Genomic DNA, 23,617 nt, shown 5'->3' with positions numbered 1-23,617 from the left:
ATGATTAAAGGTTAATCTAAATGGAATTAACTGTTACTCTTTAGAATAATTTGTTCTCAGCAGCAGATTCATCAATGTTAAAGAAGTCACTGTTAATCACAAAGGTATAAGTTAAATTAAGCTACTACAAATTCTATGCTGCAAAAATCTGCATAATTAGATGGCAGAATAGGGATGCAGAAAACTGACTCTCTGCTGTCATCTAGTGGTTCTCTCAATTTTTGCATGCAAGATATGTCAGTTTTAAGAGGTAGCGTTAGTTTTGATCCAAAAATTACGCAGTTATAATCCTTACTATAATCCAATGAAATTATTTAATTGGCTGATAACTTTAATTACAATTGCAGGTGTGTCCAAATTATTTATTTTTTGAATCCTGATTCAAAAGATCAAGTTGTCAGGCCTGCAGTCATATTCCTTTTAGGATCTTTGGCCTGCCACACACTCTATTATTTTACTATGCTGTTTCAATAGTGGGGTAATTGGGAGGGGGAATAGTAAGGAGTAGAATTGTAGAATGTGTTGTCAAAATAAAACATTCCTTTCTAGAAGCCCAAGGTCATCTTTTGTCTCCGCACCTGACCAGAACTAGATGGGTGGAAATGCCAGCGAGGCAGAGGAAGATTGGACCATGTGATGGACTGTGGGTGTGGTGCAAGATCATGAACTTTCAAGCGGGTGGAAAACCCAGGAAGTTTTCAGATTCGGGTTTTCCACAGATATACCAACATGTCTCTCTTATTAAATTGGAACGTTGATGGAAGCTATGCCTTGAACTCTGATTTAATTCTGAATGATATTTGGAACACAGACATCAAGTGAAGTATTATTGTGGAATACAAGTCAGGCTCTCTTTATACTGTTTCAAGAGGGAACAAAAGGGATTGATTTGTAAAATAAAGCAGCAGCCACTCACACTGTCTGGACTTGCAAAGAGATGCTTGGGAGCTGCCTGAGCTTTGGTAATCTTCAGGTAATTGGCCCAGCTGAATTCATCTTCCTTGTAACCTAAACCCCATACATAAAGGAGAGATAAGAGGAGACATGGCAACAGAAGTCTATAGTGTTTCATTTTAGATACAGCAGGAATCACCATCCCTTTTCAAGTGCCAAGCAATATTGCCTTATGGTGTAAAATGGCACTAAGATCATTTTTTTCAGTGACTAAAATCTTGTGAAATTTCAGCAATTTCACAAGCTGTTCATGTTCTCACTTGAAAATCGATAATATTTCTGGTGAGAACTTGAACATCTGAGATTGCCATTTTTATTCTGAAATTAATATTTCATTGTGCACTTTTATGGATGTGAACTGAAGGGCTTGCAAGTACCATATCATGCCACCTTTGTTCTACAGCAATGAAGATACTGCAGTTGTCTCTGAAGGCAATGTCAGTATATTGACTTTCCTTATAATACTGAGAACCCCAGAAGAGACAGTTTTGCACTAGTAAGATATCCCAAACAAGACCACCCTGTCCTTAAATGGCTGGGTGGATTGGACATTAACATTTGACCCACTATAAGTCCATGTATTTGCCATAAGCTAAATAAATAAATCCAAAACAAGTCTTGATGTCTCTCACAAGATTAGGTTTAGGATTCTTCTGATACACATATATAGCTTTCAATGATATAGATGCATAGTTGCGATGTGTATAGCTTTCTTGATGAAGAGTTATAACAAAATTGTGCACGTGTAGCTACCATAACAATGATGGCAAGCCTATGGCACGTGTGCCAGAAGTGCACGCAGATCCATCTCTCTGGGCATGCGAGCTGTCGCCTGTTGCTCTTCCGGGTTCCGGCGTGCCAGCCAGCTGGTCTTCACACCCACCTACAGGAGCGCCGGAAACCGGAAGATCATCTTCCCAGCATGCGCATGTACACTGGCCGGCTGCTCTTCTGGCTTCCAGCACGGGTGTGCACGTACGCATGCACACTCCCATTTCAGCACTCAGTGCCAAAAAGGTTCGCCAATACTGTACTATAACATCTCAGTTATCCTAATTAGGATATTGCCTTTGTTGAATTTGTATTTTTGCTTCTCACAGGTAACACAGTTATAACTTTGTTTTATATAACACTGCGAATTCTATTTAATTTCATCTCAAGAATCTCAAGAATCAAAATGAAGATATATTTCCTTATTTGTTCTTATCTCTTATTTTGAGTTGCAATTCTCCAGTCAAATTAACTATATTCCCAATAGATGTTTAATCAAACTTAAACAAGAATGGCTCCCATACATACAATATATCATACAGCATGACAGATTTATAGTTTGGCTTCTACGGGGGTTTAAATGTTGATAAATGCTGTAAATTAGCCTAAGCATCATAAAAAGGAAATTAAAAACCAAGCAGCCTTTATTTTCTATTATTTTTCTTTTTTTATTCTGTTGCCTATTTTTCTTTGTCTTTTTTTGTTTTCTCAACAATCCTAAACAAGTAACAATACAATGGAGATTTTAGTATTTTGTAATCAACTGAAGACAAAAATCTTTATTGTACAACAAATATCTTGTAATATACAGCTGCTTCTTAATGCTATATCCCGTTTCAATTGTAAATGCTAAATTATCTTATGTTTATTAATCTCAACATTTTAAATCAGTTTATATTTATTTATTTTTATTTATATCCCGCCTTTATTGTTTTTACAATTAACTCAAGGTAGGGAACATATATAATATTTATCTATTTTCCCCAAAACAGTAATTCTGTGAGGCGAGTTGGGCTGAGAGAGAGTGACTGGCTGAAGGTCACACAGCTGACTTCCATGGCTATGTCAGCACTTGAACTCACTGATATTGATATAATACCTTTTCTTTTTTAAATTATTAATGGTTTAAGTTTCCTAAACATTAGTGTTAATAGTTTCTTGTCAGCACTGTTGTCAGCACTGTATAAATACCACTGTGTCAGAAAACCACAATGTATTATGCAAGCCTGTTAGGGATGTAATCATAATGTTCAAGTGAGATATGATTGGATGCTGTGGCTTTAATCTACTGTTTTGTTCCTGGTTGTTCCTGTATGTTCTCCATGCTTGTTGGGGTTGAATACTGTATATTCGATGGTGGCTACTCTGTATGTTAGTTACCTGTCTACATGGTGAATCGTGAGTTGAGCATCTGTAAACCAACATGTTGTATCATAGACTGTGTATATAATTCAAGACTACTTATTGCTTGTTTTGGAGAATGTTTATCCTACTTTATTTTTGTTAATGCAAGTAAAGTTATCCTTATTTTAACTTCGGTGGCTGTGATAGCGTGACTATTCAACATTCCTTGCTACCTTCTGCTACTCAATTCTAGTCTCCAAAAGGAGATATACTTAACAATGCCTTATAACAATGTATTTTTTTTATTATTGCAGAATGCAGAATGCCAGAGTTGGAAGGGACCTTGGAGGTCTTCTTCCGGGAAGGGGGGGGGGGCGCTCTATACCATTTCAGACAAATGGTTGTCCAATCTCTTCTTTAAAAATTCCAGTGGAGCATTCACAACTTCTGGATTCAAGTTGTTCCACTGATTAACTGTCAGAAAATTTCTCTTTAGTTCTAGGTGGTTTCTCTCCTTGATCATATTGCTTGCCAAAATATTTGAAAATGTTCTTGTGGGCTTTTAAAAGAGTTACACAGTGATATAAAAACAGAATGAAATTGACTTAGCAACTTAGCTTTGGAAAAACTAGACACCAAAACCTAGAGATTTGTCCACCTCACCATTGTCTCCATTCCTCTGAAAGCACTTCATTCACTCACTCCTTCATTCACTTTGCCATCAGACAACAAAAGCTTTGGAAGTGAGCTTCTAAATGCACTGTCCTAATCTCCCTACCTTTGGGAGGTTGAAGTTTGTGTCCTGTTTTCTCAAACCAGCCAGCAGGATGAATATTGGGAGAGTCAGCATTCAGCCAAAAATCATGGCATTCAGAATAGCCATCAAAATGAAGCCGCATCCTGTAGCCACATACCTGCATGCAGAAAAAGCAACAGAAACACATGGGCTATCCTGTTAAATCATCACGTGCTGCTTTCCACTGATAGTGTATGTTATTTTATGATAACAACCTTTTTGCCCCTATTATTAGTTTTAGTACTTCTTGCAACTAGGTTGCATATTCACCCTAAAATGAATGGCAAGCTTTAAATAACGTAAATGAAAGAAAACAAGGGACAAACAAGTGATTAGCTGAGCTAGAACAATATGCAACAGCATAAACTCATCTCACCTCTGCTACAGTGAGAATAAAATACATTGAGGGATGCTGAGGATCTATGCCTTCCAGTTTCATTCCCACTTTGAAACCATTCTTATTTGGGGTAATTGACTGGTGCTGAAAAGAACAAATCACATAAAAATGTAAGAGATACATAATTTCTTCTAATGATACATTTAAATGGAAACTACTGCAATAAGACATTAACCATGATGGCGGTTCCCATGTGAGTACACATTTTGCCTTCTGTTTCTGCTTCTATTAGAAACAGAAGTTCAGTATACATATTTTGAAGTCTTGAAATATGTCAAAATAATAAAACTATCTCTGCACTTTAATTCTCTGTTGTGAAAGATCGTCCCGTCCCCGTCCCCCCCGGCATGAAATTCAGCAGGTTCTGGAGAACGGGTAGCGGAAATTTAGAATAGTTCGGAGAACCAGAAAATACCATCTCTGGCTGGCCCCAGAGTGGGGAAGAATGGAAATTTTGCAGTATTCTTCCCCTGCCCGGTCCACCAAACTACGCCCACAGAACCGGTAGTAAAAAAAATAATTTCACCACTGCTCCCCCCTGGTATAGGTAGTTCTCAACTTATGATCACAGTTGGGGCCAGAATTTCCCTTGCTAAGCACAGTGGCTGTTAAAAGAGTTGTGCCTGATTTTACAAGGTTTTTTTTTTAAATGGTTGTAAGCAGTTGTTAAGTGAATCACAGTCATTAAGCAAACCGGGCTTCCATCATTGACTTTGCTTGATGGAAGCCAGCTTGGAGGATCGCAAATGGTGATCACATGATCCCAGAATGCTGCAACCATCATAAATACATGCCAAGTGCCCAAATTGTAATCGCGTAAAAAGGAGATGCTGCAACAGTTGTTAAGTGCAAGGACTGGTCGTAAATCACCATTTTCCGTGCCACTATAATTTTGGTTACTAAATGAATGATTGATTATAAGTTGAGGACTACCTGTAAAAGAAGAGTATCTGATTTCATTTTTTTTCTTCCACAACAAAATAACTTTATTTGCTACATTTAAATTTCACTTGACTTTCCAAAGCTTAATGGTCTTAAAAAAAACTACCATATTGTATCCATATCCCAGAATGCATTTTCTCTTTCCCAAATTCATTATTTTTTTCTTTTTCGATGAACATTACCATTAATGTTTGCTTTTTCTTTTCTTATCTTTGCTTGAGATTGAAATTTGAGAAATACATATGTGTTATGGAATGAATCTCTCAGGTAAAAAGAAGCTCCTACAGTACAGCAACCATAAAAAACAGGAACCAGAAACAAGAATCAAGATTCTCTTAAAGAAAAGAATCAATGATTATAGAATAAATAGTGTCAAAGCTTTATAAAGATAGCAGGTAAAAAAATAACTCACTTCTTGGAACAAATTTAAAGGAGCAGCTGTGGCTTTTTGTTCTTCTAAGTATGATGCCCAGGTCCAACTTTCTGCCTTTTCACTGGAAACTAAAAATATCAGAAAATGGAACAAATGAAATTTTGAAAAACATTACGTTAAGTGACATTTTAGACATCTAGGGCAAAGTTTAGGATACTCTTCTTTTCAAAAATTATAGACACCATCTGCTTTTAGTTGTTGAGGACTGAACATTGCATTTTACTCAAGATCATTAGGTTCTTCCTTTTATTCTGCACTTGTACTTTCTGGTTGCAGATGGGACAGGCATAGCCAGACTGCATCTCAGAATGAATAAAGAAAAACATGACCTCTGACAGAACATACCATTTCATATTTGGGGATTATTAATGATTACATTATAGTTCCTCAAACAAGTAAGCCATGCTATATGCTTACCAAACTGATCGGCATTCCATTCTTCATTACTATTATTAACAGCAGGAAGTTCTCCTCCTGAACCATTTATCTCCTCCTGCTTTAGTTCCTAAGGCACACAAACAAAATCTCATATATTATATATATATATTATATAATAATAATAACATTATTCCTCATGAGTTTTCAGAGATAAAATATACTATTTGGCACCAATTTTTTAAACACCTCTGTAGTCACTCCAGGGTTTGGATGATGGGTTACCTGCAATCTTGGGGTTTAAGATTATGTTCCCTAGCTTTCTATGATCCATTTCCGGTTACCTTTTGTAATACATCAAAGAATTTTGTAGCACTCTAAAGACAAACAATATTTGTGATATAAGCTCAAGGCATAAGTTTTCAAAATTCCCTTCATCAGATCTACAAAGTGTTATAAATGCCTGTGATGGATGACAGAGGCTGCAAAGAGAGGTCAGTGGAAAATAAAACACAGATGTGAGAATAACCTTATTACACTGGCATTCTCAAAATATTTGCTGCATATGACACAGACATTCTCACATTAGTGAATTGATTAACACAATGCAAAGTGCGAAAAAAATCTCAATTCCTCTTTGAGCCACAGCAGAGAAAGACTTGTACCTCTTGATAACTGCAAAAAGCTTTGAAGGCACCAAGAAGAACATTGTTGATTTAGTGGTGTCTACAAGCTCCAGGTTGGTGATCCAGGACTTATCATAAATTTGCTGTCTTTATGATGCTACAAGAATCTTTGCTTCTATAAGATCAGTTTCAGTGTGTTGATACATAACAAAAATTTGTAGAAATACAGCTAAAACCAAAGCTGAATTGTTCCTTGAGGGAACTTGCAACTTAAGGCAAATACAAATATGATATAGGAGATCTGGGCATATCTTTAATAGAAATAGCACTTAGATTTATATACCGCTTCACAGTGTTTTACAGTTTTACAGCTCTAAGCAGTTTACAAAGTTAGCATATTGACCCCAACAATCTGGGTACTTAGATTAAGTTATTTTTAACTTGAAATCAGTCCAATCAAAAAGAGACTTTTATTTTTCTGCTGGTCTATAAAGCAAAAATTGTTTAGAGAATAGGAGTATAGTAATGCTGCACCATTCCAAAATTCCACTATCCCAGTTTTTACCAGTCATACTCCTGGAAAGAGATGTACCAGAATTATGATCAGATTTTATCCCCTGTAAGGATAACTGCAACTTTGGCTCTGCATGCTGCTGCATTTATGCAATGGAATGAGTGTGGGAGTATGATTTCAATTCAGAAAACAGAATAGTAATCCTGCTATTAAATAATGCTGTTTGCAGTACTTTAATGAAGAAGAAAGAACTAAGGGGCAATATTTGGTTCCAGATTCCTTGCAACATGTTAATTTAGCCATGTGTTGCATTTACAACTTAGGGATGCTTCTACAAAGCATTTACAATAACAATTTCTAAACAAGCAGTGGTGATATAGTGATACATGAGGTGAAAAATCCATAGGTGGGGAATACTTTATCAAAAAGGAGAAGAGGTGAGAGAAGAGGCTCAATCAAGATGCACAAGCTACTGCTTTCGACTTATCCTGTAGATAGCTGTGGTTTCGTAATATATTCAAAGATAAAAGCTAGTTTAATAGAGCATTGCATTAAGGTTAAATTAGCAATGCCCTCCAGATGTTTTGAACTACAGCTCCTTTCAGCTCACACAATCATATTCAATAATGCAGATTATAAATTATTTAATACAAAACATCTGGAGGGTACTGGGCTTGTATAATGTGCGGTTTTCAATGGGTAAGACAATGTAGATTAGTAATTCTGCAGTGTAATGAATATGAATTCTGAATATGTAGGAGTCACTCCTCGTGAGATGAGCAGCCATATAAATTTGATAAATAAATAGGGTTATAATGTATACATTTATAAGTTTAAAAAGTTAAGCAATTGTCAAGTAATAAATTATTTCAAAACCAAAAAGTATAGGTAGACTCTTTTAAATGACAACTGGCTTTGACCATGTCCAAAATTACCAGCACTATTTTTATTTCTGCACAATGCAGTCTGACTGTTCTAACCTTCTCCCCTTAATCTCTCAGAGCGCTGCCCTGTTGGCCAAAGAAAATTATATGAAATGGCCTCCACCTAGCACTCTGCCTTGTTTCCCCCATTTTGTGAAGAATCAAAATACAACCACAAAGAGAAACCAACAAAAGCTGATGTATCTGGTGCAGCAAAGGTATTTCTCAAACCATCCAGTGGAAAGTAGGGGAACAATGGTAAGGTACCATCCAACTTAGGAAAAGAATGGATACCCCACTATTCAGTACCATCTTTGTATGTAGAACAACCTATATTTAGAATATAACAGTCACTTAGAAGCGAAATCTTGATCACTAAGTGAATAGAGGACAAATATGAACATCTCTTTCCTCTCTAGGTCCTATAGGTTACATGTGCAAATATGTGTCAGATGGAACCCTGATAATACGCATGTTACATTCTGCCTATGGACCATTCCTTTATATCTATGGGGCACCAAAGAATTTAAAGCAGCTGCACCATTCTCCAGCACTAAAAAAAAAAATAGTTGCCCATCCCTACTTTGGAGTGTCCACTGGTTAAAGCTATGGCTCCATGGTCTGACTGGCTCTAATTTAGGCCAGTCCAGTGAATGAGCGAGCATGCATACCAGGAAAAAAAATGCTGCTATCAGATTCTACTGCAAATACATGCAAGAACATCCCAGTCACACCATTTGTTCTGATTCTTCCTCTTCCTCCTCTGAAGGGCTCTGATAATCTTTTCTCTTCCGTTTCTTTACTGGCTTGAGAAGTTCAGTAGTGTTAGTGATGCCAGCAGAATTCTCCACAATGACAGACCTGCAAAAACAACACCCAAACTTGCAGATTCTCCAGATAAAGTTGCTCAAGCAATGAGACTTGGGTTTAATACTAGAACTGCAACAACATTGACAAAATACAATAAACATTCAGACATTTTAAACATTCAGAAATACTACACCTTACCTACAGCATTTCCACTAGAGAACACTGCAATAAAACCTTAAATAAAATTGATTCATGCAATTTAATTCTGTTTCTCAACCATCATTTTAGTTGGAAATTCAAGACTAATCAACGTTGAAAATAAGTCCATGCTTGACATTCAACACTACAAAGCAATTTTGACATCATATTCTTATCCTCTCCTGAATAAAAAAAAGAAACCAAAATGCCTCAATCTAGATGAATTTTTTTTTGAAATTGGGAACATTCATTCTGGTGAAATTATAAGAAAATGTAAAATCCTCATGCCAAAAGATTACCTGCGGAGAAAGTTCACTTAATATACGTATGTGTAGGTTGTGCTTCTCTACAATTTTCACTAACTTCTGGGAGTTGAAATCCATGCATCTTAAAGCTAATAATATTGAGAAACATTGATGTAACCTATGTTCAGAGGTGGTATTTAGCCAGTTTGGACCGGTTTGCCCGAACTGGTAGTGGAAATCACGGGTAGGCCTGCCCACCTGCCCCAGCTCTATGCCATCCTATTTAGGCACGTTTTCAAGCCAAAGCGCATGGCGGAAGGCCAATTGCATGTGTGGACAGGGCATGTACGGCCTCACATTTGCAAACCAGTAGGGAAATTAAGTGAATACCACCCCTGCCTATGTTACATAAATTTATCTATATTAGTTATTCAGCATTAATGGATGCTCTTTTGCCCAAGTGCTTCTTTAAAACAAGATTTACAGTATTTCTTTCTGTCTATGGAAGAAATGGAAAAAACAGTAGGAACAAGACAAAAAGTGTATTAATTTTTCTTCTCTCCCTACCTCCTCTCCCCACCCCCTTTAAAGGCAACCTCTTTATTACCTTTCTTTGAACTGCCGGTGACAGTTCTCACTACAAAATGCCCGGCCTTCCTGGGTTGACCCAGAAATATTTCTTCGGCCACAGGTATTGCAGTGGTATAGGTTGTCCACCGTTGGAAGTTTAAGAGGCTCTGGAATATCTGATTCTACAGAAATCAGAATGTGAAAAGCTCAAATAAGTCACATCAATGTTATGATAATGAGAAGATTTTCTGGGTCAGGTCAAATTGCAGAATGATAATCCAGTGGGGTGAGCTGCGGGTATGTTTTATGTGCCAATTTTACATATTTTAGGTCAAAGGCACAAAATGAAAACATAATAGCCTACCTTTCAAACCATGACAGAATAGCAGAAGCTATCTCTTTTATATTTTTCAATGGGTTTTTTTTGGGGGGGGGGTGTTAAGTATCGGAATGACACTTTACACTTTGCAAAGGTTTAAGGAATTAATTTTATCACTGACAACACTAGAATTCCTCTCCACAAATGGTCCCTGGAATCATCCATTTTGAAACACAGCCCTTTACATTTTGCAAAGCCTCAAATACAAAAATATATGGGCCTATGATTAATAGGTACAAAAATTACCATATAGAGAAAGTATAAATATTATAGTTTCTGGAATACAGTCCAACTCTTTGATGGCAGCTCCAACTTGATTATAAGGGATGAAGAAAGGGGGGGCATTAAGAATTAAGCAATTAGCAGCATCCTAAGCTACTGTCTGATTGTCTCTTTCCTAACATTTTTACATTATGCAAATTTTATGGATTTTTTTCCTCTGTGATCCCTTGCTGAATTCAAACTTTTTAAAGTCAATTCTCTTCTGCCATAACAGTTGGGTACACTTTTCTTCATTTTTCAAAGAGTAAGCCTGCTGACCAATAAAATAAGGAATAGGTTATCTGATACCTACACAGAATTTGTTTGCAACATTACTTTGGGACTGGAAATCCTCTCCAAATCCTCACCTGGAGTCCTGATTGGATTGCCCTTGCAGGTAAGTACCCCTCCATCATCCCCATTTCTTTCCGGCTGACATTCCTGTATGGGTTCTGCAGGTGAAGGTTTGTCAGCACTAACTACTTTCACTGTCCCATATTCGTTTATTCGAAACTGTGTCAATACAAGATGGAAAGAAAAAGTCAACAGGGAAGCAAGCGGCCAATTTGGGACATGAAAATATTGTGATGGAGTGAAAACAAATTGACCTTCTTTCACTGAGCCTAGGGAAACACACCTACAATCATCTTGGTTTACCTTCACCGACACTTTGTCAGGTAAGCTCCAAACAGCAGCTGAACCAATGCGTATTTTGGGCATGTTCATAGGACACACTAATGTGCATGACATCAGGAGTTCAGGGACAAAGGGAATACTTGCCAGAATATAGCTTTAGTAAAAGAATGTGGTAATGGATGATCACTTAAGAGGCTGGCCTAAATTCCTTAAAAAAAAATCAATGATCAATTCTAGATCTCTATTAAATAATCATCTCAAATTGGAACTGCAGATTTAATTAAGTATATAAATGCAATTGAGGGTACCTAGGGACAAGTGTCATGCTTCAGCAAAAGACCTGAACGCCAGAGCCAGGTTCTCATCCTGTTTTCCTTTTTTGTGTGGTGTTGAAAGGCCCAATATAAGTAGTTCTCAACTTATGAACATAACTGACCCCAGAATTACAGTCTTAAATTTTTTCGGTCATTAAATCAGCCATTTTATGACTTCTTCTTTGCTGCTCATTAAGTGAACATTACTGTTGATAAGCAAATGAAGTGTTCATGAAGGAAATCCATTTTATCCAGACGACTTTTTTTTACCAGATAGCAGAAGTAAACACCAGAAACTGGAAAAAATAAAAGTTAAAACTTGCACTCATGTGACAGTGGCAACCAGCCATAAAAGTGAGATAGTCGCCAAGTGCCCAAATTGCAATCACATTATGGCAGGTGTGTTTGTGTGGTCAGCCTTCTGTAAATTCAAAATTAGATCGTAAGTAGCTTTTGGGAGAGGCATCTGTCATAATTTTGAATGGTTGGTGGGTGGGTGGTCGTAAATTGAGAACTAATCTGTATCAATCAAGTACTACTCCTGAAATTTGCCCAATGGTATACACACCTAAGAACAACAAAAAAAGAGTCTTCACTGATTTACCCTTAGGTTGCTCCCAGGCAAAGTGGCAATCCCATCTTTCCATTCCAGATCCCGGATGGTGTTGCAAATCTGCACTCCACTGATCTGAGGGATGACTGTTGCTGTGATGGGCTCGTTCCCCACACCCTCTCTTGGCCTCTCTGTCCCCATGTTTTTCTGGGCTTCGCGGGGGAATCGCTGAATTTCTAAGGTGTTCACTGGAAGGGTTATAGTAGTTGTGGTTGCTGATGAAGAAGAAAAGCAGTACAGTATAAGCATACTGATATACATGCAGGTAAATAATTACCTTTGAGTAAATGTCACCCAATTTCATTACAGAGCAATATAATCCAGATATAGCTGAGTGCTGAAGGGAATGTGAATAGAAGTGATCCCTAAGCTTTACAAGAAGTGTAAAATCAGTGAGTTGCAAATCTGTAGCTTGAATATTCCCAGGGTGTCCCGTTTTGGTCCAGAGTCATCCTGCAGTGAGGACAACACTTTTGTCTGTGGAGTACCCCAAGGCTCTGTTTTGGGCCCAGTACTCTTCAACATCTTCATCAATGATTTGGATGAGGGAATAAATGGGGAACTCATCAAATTTGCAGATGACACCAAGCTGGTAGGAATAGCCAACACTCCAGGAGACAGGCTTAAGATACAGAAGGATCTTGACAAACTTGGGCACTATCTAACAAAATGAAATTCAATGGTGAAAAGAATAAGGTTCTACATTTAGGCAACAAAAACGAAATGCACAGGTACAGTATAGGTGGTACCTTGCTCAATAGTAGTAACTGTGAAAGGGATCTTGGAGTCTTAGTGGACAACCATTTAAATATGAGCCATCAATGTGCAGCAGCTGCCAAAAAAGCCAATACAGTCCTAGGCTGCATAAACAGAGGGATAGAATCGAGATCACGTGAAGTGTTAATACCACTTTATAATGCCTTGGTAAGGCCACACTTGGAATACTGCATTCAGTTCTGGTCACCACAATGTAGAAAAGATGTGGAGACTCTGGAAAGAGTGCAGAGAAGAGCAATAAAGATGATTAGGGGACTGGAGGCTAAAACATATGAAGAACGGTTGCAGGAACTGGGTATGTCCAGTTTAATGAAAAGGGCGTTGGTACTTACCTGATACGCCTCTTCTCATAGTGGGGGGAGGAGTATCCAGGATGGGTTTGACCTTATCCTCTCGTGATTGGTTTGAGTCAGATAAGCTCTTTGGGCTCCGCCCCCTGGAAGTGAGCATGCCCAGTTTTATGACGAAGAACTCTCTCCGACTCGTTGCATCATTCACTCCAGACTCTTGATTCAGTTTTTTTGCTTTTATTGTCTTCAACATCAATAATTAAATAACAATATAAACAATGAACATAACACTTAGTTGTACAAACATAGTCAGGGAGGGACTGGATACTCCTCCCCCCACTATGAGAAGAGGCGTATCAGGTAAGTACCAACGCCCTTTCTCCATAGTGAGGGGGGAGGAGTATCCAGGATGGGACGTACCAAAGCCTGCACGTCCCTAGGGAGGGAGATCCCTGAGGCCATATGTCCCCCTCTCAGGCCTGTTGAGGCACGGGTCCTGCCCTGTGAACCGCCTGCAACACCCTGCGGCCGAACGAGGCCTCTGCCGAGGCAAAGGAGTCCAACTTATAGTTCCTAACAAAGGGAGAGGGGGAAGCCCACGTGGCTGCCCTGCAGATTTCGGCCAGGGGTGCTTGTGTGGCCCAGGCCGTGGATGTGGCAGCACTCCGTGTGGAGTGGGCTGTGATATGATTTGGTGTCTGTAACCCCTGCGATTGGTAAGCAGTGGCAATGCAGGTTCGCAACCACCTGCCGATGGTGGTGGAAGTTACCTTATTACCCAGGGATCCTGGTTGGAAGGAGACAAACAGGGCTTCGGATTTCCTGTTTGGCCTGGTTCTCCTGAGGTAAATCCTCAGAGCCCTCCTTACGTCCAGAGTGTGCCACTTCCTCTCCAATGGGTGAGAAGGGTCTGGACAGAAGTTGGGCAAAATCAGTTCCTGGGCCCGATGGAAGCAGGAGCACACCTTGGGAATGAAGGATGGATCCAGCCGTAACACCACCCTATCTTGGTGAAAGACACAGAGATCCTCCCTGGTGGACAGCGCCTGCAGTTCGGATATCCGCCTGGCGGAAGTGATGGCCACCAGGAAAGCCACCTTCAGGGTCAGGAACTTAAGGGAAACTGTTTGTAATGGCTCAAATGGGGCGCCCGTTAGAGCGTCCAATACCCTGTGTAAATCCCAGGAAGGGTACCTGTGTACCGTAGGTGGTCTGAGGTTGGAGGCCCCCTTAAGGAATTGCCTGACCATGGGGTGGTGCGTCAGGCTCTGGTTTCTGCCACACAGGAGAACTGATGAGATGGCTGAGACCTGTCTCCTAATTGTGTTAGGAGCTAACCCTCTATCCAGGCCCGCCTGGAGGAAGTCCAGAACCTGAGGCACCGTAGCCTGGATGGGGTTGAACCCCCGGGAGTTGCACCAAGAGTCAAAGGCCCGCCAAGTGGAGCCATAGATGCGCTCTGTGGAGGGCCTGCGGGCGGCCTGGATAGTCCTTATCACCCTGGGGGAGAAGAGGTCTTTCCTCAGGATGCTCCGCTCAACCGCCAAGCGGTCAACTGGAGCCATTGAGGATCCGGGTGCTCCAGCGCCCCCTGGCTGAGGGAGATCCTCTCCTGGGGAATTCTCCAGGGCCTCTCCACTGACAGAGACTGGAGATCTGCAAACCAAGGCCTCCGGGGCCAATGAGGAGCCAACAGAACCACTTCCGCCCCCTCCTGAAGGATCTTCCGTATGACCCTGGGAATCAGGGGCAAGGGAGGAAAGGCATACAAAAGACCCCTGGGCCATGAGCTCCGCAGAGCGTCCGTCCCTTCCGCCCCCCGTGTCCAGTACCTGGAGAAGAACCTCGGGAGCTGAGTGTTGAGGGGAGTGGCGAACAGATCGACTTCCGGGCGCCCGAAGCGCTCGGCCACCTCCTCGAATATCGCAGGCTGTAGCCTCCACTCTGAGTTGTCCACCTCGGCCCGGCTGAGCCAGTCGGCCCTGGTGTTGTCCACCCCCGCTATGTGTTCTGCCCTCAAAGACCGGAGGTTCCTTTCGGCCCACTGACCCAGACGTTTGGCCTCCTTCATGAGGGCCCTTGATCTTGTCCCCCCCTGTCTGTTTATGTGAGCCTGGGTGGTGATATTGTCTGTGAGGACTAATATGTGCTGGCCCCTGACCGAATTCTGGAACCGTAACAGAGCCAGGCGGACCGCCCTGAGCTCCAACCAGTTTATGTTGTGAGTCCCTTCCGCCTGAGTCCACTCTCCTTGCGCCATCTGAGCCAGCAGATGGGCACCCCACCCACTCAGACTGGCGTCCGTCGTTACCGTCAAGCGGTCTGGTGTCCAGAAGGTTTCGCCCTTTGTGATCGCTGGGGATGTCCACCAAGCCAGGGAGCGGGAGACGTCTAGCGGGAGAAGTACCTTGGTCTGCGAACAGCTCGTGCGTCTTCGCTGGAACGGCAAGAGGAACCATTGGAGATCTCTGGTGTGGAGGCGAGCCCACGGGACGATGCCAATGGCGGAGACTATGGTGCCTAGTAGTTTAGACAGAGTGGCTAGGGACACCTTGCGCTTCCTGGCTATCGAGGAGGCTAGCTGTCTAAGCGCTATCTGTCTGTCGGGTGACAGGAAGACCATGCCCGCCTGGGTGTCTATTCTGGCTCCTAGGTGAATCAGACTAGTAGAGGGGTGGAGGTGACTCTTGGCTAGGTTCACTGTAAACCCATGGTCCCTCAGGACTGTCATGGTGATGTCTAGGTCTTGCAGAGCGCCCCTAAAGGAAGATGACTGCAGGAGCAGATCATCCAGGTAACATTGGATGCGCACCGGGACCTGTCTCAGGTGCGCTGCCAGCGCTGCCATTACCTTTGTGAATACCCTCGGGGCCGAAGACAGCCCGAAGGGGAGGGCCCGGTACTGATAGTGGTGACCCATGTAGCAGAACCTGAGATACCTACGGTGATCCTGGGCAATGGGGATGTGCAGATAGGCCTCAGTGAGGTCTATGGAAGTGAGAAAGTCTCCTTGTCTAACCCCCTCCAAGATAGAGTGTAGGGAGTGCATCTTGAACCTCCTATAGCGAATGGAACGGTTCAGGCGTTTCAAGTCAAGGATCGCTCTCCAGCCCCCAGAGGCCTTGGGGATGACAAACAGGATGGAATAGTGCCCCTGACCCTGTTGCTCTGGAGGCACTGGCTGGATCGCCCGGATCGCCAACAGGTGTTGGATGGCTTCCTGCATCAGCAGCCTCCGGGTCGGGTTCTTAGAAACCGGACATATCCGGAAGAAGCTCGGGGGACTGGAAAGAAATTCGAGTGAAAGGCCATGCCTGATGGTCTTCTGCACCCATCTGTCAGAGGAGGTGAGGTCCCAGCGGTCAGCGAAGTGCGCTAAGCACCCCCCAATGGGGAGAGCGCTGGACCTAGCTTTAATATTTGCGGAAGGAGCGCCCCCCTCCGCCTCCTCCGCCCCCTCGAAAGGGCCGCTTCTGTTGCCTGCCTCTTTGCTGTCTGTCTGGGTACCTCTGTCTAGCAGGGAATCCCCCTTGATACTGCCTGCCTCCTGAGAAACCTGCCTCTGACCCCCTAAGGAAGTCCTGACCCCGAAAGAAGGAACCAGAGTCCTGACCCCGGGAGTAGGAGCGTCTGGGGTATGGAGTTGACCTGAAGCTGCCTTTCTTCTGGGCAGTGGCGAGGACCTTCCTCTTGTCCTTGTTCTCAACCAGGAACCGGTCCAGAGCCGAGCCAAAGAGGGAGTCCCCTGTGAAGGGGGCTGAAGCCAGGCGCCACTTGTGACGAACCTCCACCTGCCACTGTCGAAGCCACAGCAGCCTGCGTGATGCCACTGATGATGCAATCGCCCTGGAAGCAAATCTGGCTGCAGCCAGGGTGGCATCCGATGAGAACTGGATGGCCGCTGCCAGCCTGTTGATGTCCTGATGTGACCGGGCATCTGCTATGGGGGTGCGTTGCTGTAGCTCCTGCAGCCACAGCAAGGAAGATCTGATGATGAAAGAGGCTGTGGTGGATGCTTTCACAGCCCAGGCCGCTGCTAAATGGCCCCTCTGCAAGGTGAGGTCTGCCTTCTTGTCCTCCGCCTTCAAGGCATCCTCTGGCTCCCCAGGCATGTTGGTGGATGTATGAAGAGCCACGATTGGATCATCTATGGTGGGCTGTGCAAGTAGCTTAGCCAGCTCTTGGTCCACATTGAAGAACATCCTGTCTGAAGAGGAGGGTGAGGGGCCCTTTGTAGGAGATGCCCATTGGCGCCTTATCAGGCCTAGGAAGGTCTTGGGCGTAGGAACAGTGTCTGCCTCGATGGCCTGCTCATCAAAGATGTTCTCTGCTGAGAGGCCCTGGCGTTGGGGTGTGGCCTCCGCTGCTCTGTTGCCTAGCTTGACCGTTGCCTTGGCCTTGAAGAGCAGGGACTCAAACAGTGAGGGCTGGAACAACCCAGTGAATGTGGGTTTAGGAGGAGGCATGCCTTCATCCTCTGATAGCTTGAGTTCTCTGATCTCGCCTTCCTCACTTTCATTGTCACTGTCCTCCTGGGATGAATCTGAGGAGCTGTGAATCTCTTCCTCCTGGGCCTCTGGGAATTCAGGGGCCCTGGGGGTGGGGGGGAGAGGGGCCCCCTGAGGCTGTGGCTGCTGGAATGCTGCAGCCATGTATTGCTGAAAAGCCTGCATCATTAATTCTTGGAAGTTGGGGGCTCCTGTGGGAGGCGCTGGGTTGGGGCTGAAACCCCCCTGAGCAGGGGGGGGGCTGCCCAAAAGGGGAAAGCCAGTAGGCAAGGCTGCCCCCACAGTAGGGGTGATAGGGGATTGCCACCCCTGAGTGGAGCCCCAAAGCCCCGAGGTGTCTATAGGGATCCTTGTTGGCAGGGCTGGATTCTCCCCTGAGCCTCCGCTGGATAAGGGAGTGCCTGAATTTTCCCCCCCTTTGCCTGGGGCGTTCTGATGGCTGGTTGCTTGGTTGCAAAGTCTCTCTAAAGCCTTATGCCTCCTCCGCTCGTATTTAGAGGGCTTGGGGGGCTTGTGACCCCTCCCTTCCTCTGGATCTGCCCTGGGGGAAAGGTGCTTGGTTTTGCATTTAGCCTTTCCTCTTCCCCCCCCTCCTCGGGCAGTCTCTGGGGAAGCCACTGACCTGGGAGCTTGTTCTTCTGCCCCTCCGGTGGGGCTGCAGTCCCTGCTTGCAACTGCCTGGGATTCTCCTTCCTGGTAGTTGCTGGGCGCCGCCATTTTGGACCACGTGGGTCCTCCCGGCTTCAAAATGGCGCCGACCGGCTTGCAAAGGGGCGCGAAATTTAAAAGTGCCTGAAGCGAGGCTTGAGCTCCTGAGAGCTTGCCACGTGCACTCCCAGCCGGATTCTCTTCCTCCTGCCTCTCCTCCGATGCCGCTGTGGCCAGGAACAGCTTCTTCGGCTTCCTCACGATCCTCTGGCCACGTGGAGGCAGCACGGGCGCTCCAGGGCGTTTGAAAGCCCTGGTTCGTCGCTCAACCCTTGAGGGGAGCAACGGAGCGCTCCAGCGACTTACAAGCCTCAGCGGTTGGGGCTGCCTGCTAGAGGCTTGTGCCCGTCCTCCTGGTTAGGGCTGCCTGCTAGAGGCTTCTGCCCTTTCTCCTGCTGCCTGGTCAAGCTCCTCACTGAGAGTCTTCGGATCTCCTCAGTGTCCAGGGCAGCCTGCCGCCCCAGGGGGGCTAGTGGCAGTTCCAATCTTGCAGGAGGAGGCTGTGTATGAAGCAGGGAGGCAAACTCGACGGGTCCAAATGAATTTTCCTAGTAAATTCCTGGAGCTCTCGAATGAGCAACTTCTCACGAAGGTTTTGAGTCAGAAAACTGGGCATGCTCACTTCCAGGGGGCGGAGCCCAAAGAGCTTATCTGACTCAAACCAATCACGAGAGGATAAGGTCAAACCCATCCTGGATACTCCTCCCCCCTCACTATGGAGAAAGAAGGACTAGGGGAGACATGATAGCAGTGTTCCAATATCTCAGGGGTTGCCACAAAGAAGAGGGAGTCATACTATTCTCCAAGACACTTAAGGGCAAAACAAAAAGCAATGGGTGGAAACTAATCAAGGAGAGAAGCAACTTAGAACTGAGGAGAAATTTCCTGACAGTTAGAACAATTAATCAGTGGAACAGCTTGCCTCCAGAAGTTGTGAATGCCCCAACACTGCAAGTCTTTAAGAAGATGTTGGATAGCCATTTGTCTGAAACAGTATAGGGTTTCCTGCCTAGGCAGGGGGTTAGACTAGAAGATCTCCAAGGTCCCTTCCAATTCTGCTATTGTATTGTATTGCCTGCTGTTTGGCATTTGGAGAGGGGTGGGGGAGTGATTATCCCTTAACACCCCCCTCTCCCTGGCCAAATAGGAATGATTCCCCTCCAACATTTTTTCATTGCCAGTTCCCGTGTGTTATGATATCACAGGCCATCAAAATGCTGCTCAGGTTCCTGTAATGCCACGATAAATGCACATATAAAATAAAATGTAACTTCTTCCCTTCTTTTTCTTTTAAAAAAAATTCCATTACTGCTTTAAGGGATAGAATACATTTTAAAACCTCAGCATCTTATTTGAATACTCAGTTCAACCTTCTCTACATCTGGTATCTTCCAGATGTCCTAGACCAGTGATGGCAAGCCTATGACACATGTATGACTTGTCATGTTATTTTTAATGACACATCTAGAAGCCACATGAAAAGATGGTGTGTTCTTGTACGATTTTCAGAGACTCCAGAGCAGTAGTTCCCAATATGGGGCCCACGCTCCAGAGGGAGGTAATTTGATTTTTAATGGGGGCAATTTGAACCTTGTTTAAACCAAGTCAATGGCCTTTTAGGCTTCCTCCGTGTGAGTAGAGTTCACTTTTTGAGTAAAGTAAGAATTATATGTCACAGGGAGGGCATCAGGATTTTAGAGATGTTTAGGTGGGGCATGGCTAAAAAAAGGTTGGGAACCACTGTTCCAGAGGCTGGGCGAAGCAGGGCCCTCTTGTGTGACTTTCAAAGGGTACAGAGCACACCACATTTTAGTATGGCCTCTGCACTCTCCAAAAATTCGAGGAAGTTCTTGTGTGATTTTTGGAGGCTCCAGAGGCATGAAAGAATGTGGTATGCTCTCACGTGACCTCCAGACCTCCTGGAAGTTGTGTGAAAGGGCCCTGATCTCATGTGGCTCTGGAGCCTTTGAAAATTGTGCAACATGAGGCATCTTTTTCTGTTCTTTTCAGGTTGCAAGGCCATGCAAGATCATTCTCTGAAGTTTCCAGGCCTTTTGCAACCCAAAACTGCCTGGGATAGGTGGCTTTTGTTCCTGAGAGATAACACCAAATCAAAAAATATATTTATGTAAACTTTCTTATTTATTAAACTTTTATGTTGCCCATCTCATTATCCCAAATGACTCTGTTATAAATTGTTTCTCTTTTGCCTGGAGTGGGATGATAGGGCAACAGAGACAAGTTAGGTCCACATTTTTGTCACATCACACGCTATTACTGTTCTAGAATATAACCTCAAGATCTGTGATAGCTAGAAAAGATGGGAGCAGTAGTCCAACATCCCTGAAGATGCAAAGTTGCTTAAAATCAAGGTATGTAAATACAACATCCTTCCTTCTCATAAGAATGCTATAATCTTTAGCTTCGAAAGCAAATGTTGGTAATATAATTTTTCTAGGGTAATTGTGTTACCCATTGTTTTAAAATTTATTTGCAGTTTGCAATTGCATTAATTCTGTGTACTTTATGTCCTCATATACCTGGAGGGTGGAGTTATGAAAAGATCAACATTCAAGCAAAATATAGTGTTGCAACATCTTACAACTTTCTAGAAATGTCTTTTATTAATGTATGATATCAACTTGAAAAATATAGAACCAACTAAATGAGGAAAAGTGACTCAGCTGTGTATGTGATCTGATACTAAAGGCATAAAAATTGGGGGGGGGGGGATTGCAAAAGAATTGGAGGCAGAAAAGTAACAAACTTCAGTATTTGAGCACTCACCTGGTATGATAAAGGTAGTTGCTGGTAAGTGGGCATTTTGCACAGTATTTTCACTGGCTACCAAATGGACACTGACCTCCCCAGTTGCATTTCCTTTTGTGCTTCTTATCACCTCCATCTCTGCTCTCCCGTCCATTACTTTACCTAAAAGAGACAGGATATAATTGGAATCAGCCAGTATAGATTCCATGAAACCACAAGCGAATTAGTACCATATCTTATGCCAGCCTTCTCTAATTTTGTGACCTCCACTTTATTAAGACTACAGATCCTAAAATTTCGAGCCAAAATAGGCAACAGAGAACTTCTCTATTACAAAAATAGCTGCCAAGGTGACCATTGTCAATCATGATAATCAGGGGGTGGGGTGCTTCACTATCCCTTCTAGTTCCATCTCTCTCCTTGCCACCTTAGTTTTGTCTCTCCTGGACAGATGAGCATACTTTTAAATAAAGAATGAGGTTACATCCCACCCATTAGTTTTGCTTTCTGTCAGTGCCTATAAAGCCATACTTGGAAATGAGGCCGAAGCCTGGGACTTTGTAGCATACCAACTTTCAACTATTTTTAAGTATCTAAATAAATACAAGCATAAATAAAATTGGAGGTAGGGATAGAGTGCCTGGATGGGGCACTCTGGGGGCATGGCATTGCTTTATTCCTATCATAAACTGTCTCCATATGTATGCATAAATTACTGAGTGTGACAACCTTATTTTTTTCAGTGGAACAAAACTGCTCTTTGAAGCTTCTGAGAAATTGCGAGACTTAAATAGATGCAATGCAGGTTTTATTTTTCAAAGCACTTATTCCATTTATTCAATGGTACAACTTTTGTTGCTGTTATAGTGTTACTGTACAGTTGCTTATTTATTTCTACTGTAACTCCTCATAACCTACTGAATTGGGAGCCCACAGTTTGCTAAATTATCTGTCTGTAACTATTATGAATTCTTGTAAGCTCCTTCTTATGTCAACAGTGATAGCTACCTAACAAAAACTAGATTGTGCCTTTATCATTCCAGCAAGGATCATTAAGAAGGGTTTAATTACCACTTAGTATCTGATTAAGACATAGCACATCAGAGATTTTCCATGACAGGGCAAAGCAACAATGAGTCTCTTCAAAAAGGCTGCCTTTCTCTTCTGTTTTATATTCTGTTACACTGAACATAGTTCTGAAAACAGAAAAATATTCAGGCAGAAAGTCCAGATGTTCACTCTCCTGCTATCCTTTCTCCACCTTGATTATGGGCTAAATTAAAGCCTTTATTTAAAGAGGTAATAAGTAATGACTTTAGCTAGGATAATTGTATTGATTTGGAAATCTCTTCATGTGGCAGCTGCCCTCCTTGTTTTTCCTTTCCTTCAATAAGTTCCATTTTTATATTTGGAGATTTGGCTTCATTTGCCAAAGGAACTTCTCGTTAAAATGATGTCTATATGCAAGACTGCAGGAATATTCATATTTTGTGTTTCAAGACTGGCACAAGGTTGATTAAATTTTATATTGCTCAGAATTACTGCTCACAAGGTTCAAAGGTCGCTCTTTCTTAGGACTGGATTGAAGGGAAAAGTCGTAGATGAAAGGGCTAAAAACGCTTTCTGGAGAAACCTGGATAGCAATAGCACTTAGACTTATATACTGCTTCACAGTGCTTTACAGCCCACTCTAATGGGTTTACAGAGTCAGCATATTGCCCTCAGCAATCTGGGTCCTCATTTTATCCACCTCAGAAGGATGGAAGTCAACCTTTGAACTGCCAAATTGCAGGTAGCCGGCAGTCAGCAGAATAGCCTGCAGTACTAAATCACCACAGCTCATGTTGTGGATATTATGGAAAAGTTCAACTCACCTATTGGCAGCCTATTTTAAGTATCTTCCACCACAGAATTCTTGCACAAAAGGATCTTCAAGTACTTTTTTTTACACATTCCCACATTCCAATTTCATACACACATATCCCTAAATATTTTTTGTAAATTTGACTGGTTAAAAGAAAATGCCAGCACTCCCTACTGTGTTCCAATCAGAGGTGGGTTGCTCCCAATTCAGCCAAAATGGTATTGGCAGCGGTGGGAGACTCTACCGCGTTGTATGCGCACAAGCACGAGGGAACCGGTAATAAACCGGTTAGCAACCCACCACTGGTTCCAAAGTCTGGAATTTGATATTCAGAACACAGTTCAAAATCCTGAAGGGCTCATTGTTTTAAAGAATACTCAAATCAACAAGCAGATTTAAAAGCATATGACTGACAGACAACAGAAACCAGGAAAGTTCAGTTGGAAAGATGTAAACAACATGTTTCCTAACATTTAGGACAAAAGCTCTATTAATAACTTGTGCAATGAACAGATCAACAGGTTATAAATTGAAATAAATGAAATAATACAATTGGACTTTTTTATATCAGGAACACACAAAGAATAAATCATGATCACC

The 23,617-nt window shown here is 42.8% G+C and overlaps 2 protein-coding genes across 2 annotated transcripts in view; both read right to left on the bottom strand.

The window, feature by feature from the left end:
* Nucleotides 1-21,307, bottom strand: part of L3MBTL1 (L3MBTL histone methyl-lysine binding protein 1) — a 37,367-nt gene extending 16,060 nt beyond the window's left edge. The window contains exons 1-10 of the mRNA XM_087720352.1: nucleotides 21,172-21,307; nucleotides 12,093-12,316; nucleotides 10,907-11,051; nucleotides 9,936-10,080; nucleotides 8,810-8,936; nucleotides 6,055-6,142; nucleotides 5,617-5,705; nucleotides 4,242-4,346; nucleotides 3,848-3,983; nucleotides 917-1,008 (exon numbers count right to left, since the gene is read on the bottom strand). Of these exons, the coding sequence (XP_087576478.1) occupies nucleotides 917-1,008; nucleotides 3,848-3,983; nucleotides 4,242-4,346; nucleotides 5,617-5,705; nucleotides 6,055-6,142; nucleotides 8,810-8,936; nucleotides 9,936-10,080; nucleotides 10,907-11,051; nucleotides 12,093-12,316; nucleotides 21,172-21,307 (1,287 nt within the window). The remainder of the gene's footprint in view (nucleotides 1-916; nucleotides 1,009-3,847; nucleotides 3,984-4,241; nucleotides 4,347-5,616; nucleotides 5,706-6,054; nucleotides 6,143-8,809; nucleotides 8,937-9,935; nucleotides 10,081-10,906; nucleotides 11,052-12,092; nucleotides 12,317-21,171) is intronic.
* LOC148044709 (uncharacterized) lies at nucleotides 12,405-17,770 on the bottom strand. Its single transcript, XM_087720740.1, has 3 exons — nucleotides 17,025-17,770; nucleotides 15,013-16,984; nucleotides 12,405-12,438 (listed from the first exon to the last, which is right to left on the bottom strand). The coding sequence occupies exons 1-3, from the start codon at nucleotides 17,632-17,634 to the stop codon at nucleotides 12,405-12,407; spliced, it is 2,616 nt and encodes an 871-aa protein (XP_087576866.1). The 5' UTR covers nucleotides 17,635-17,770.
* Nucleotides 21,308-23,617: the final 2,310 nt, after the last annotated feature.

Source organism: Thamnophis sirtalis, unplaced genomic scaffold, assembly GCF_051295495.1.
Source record: "Thamnophis sirtalis isolate CommonGarterSnake01/CBP01778 unplaced genomic scaffold, rThaSir2_p1.2 scaffold_7, whole genome shotgun sequence".
Classification (NCBI taxonomy): domain Eukaryota; kingdom Metazoa; phylum Chordata; class Lepidosauria; order Squamata; family Natricidae; genus Thamnophis; species Thamnophis sirtalis.
Note: the sequence above shows the minus strand (reverse complement) of the source record. Positions and strands in the feature narration are given on the sequence as shown.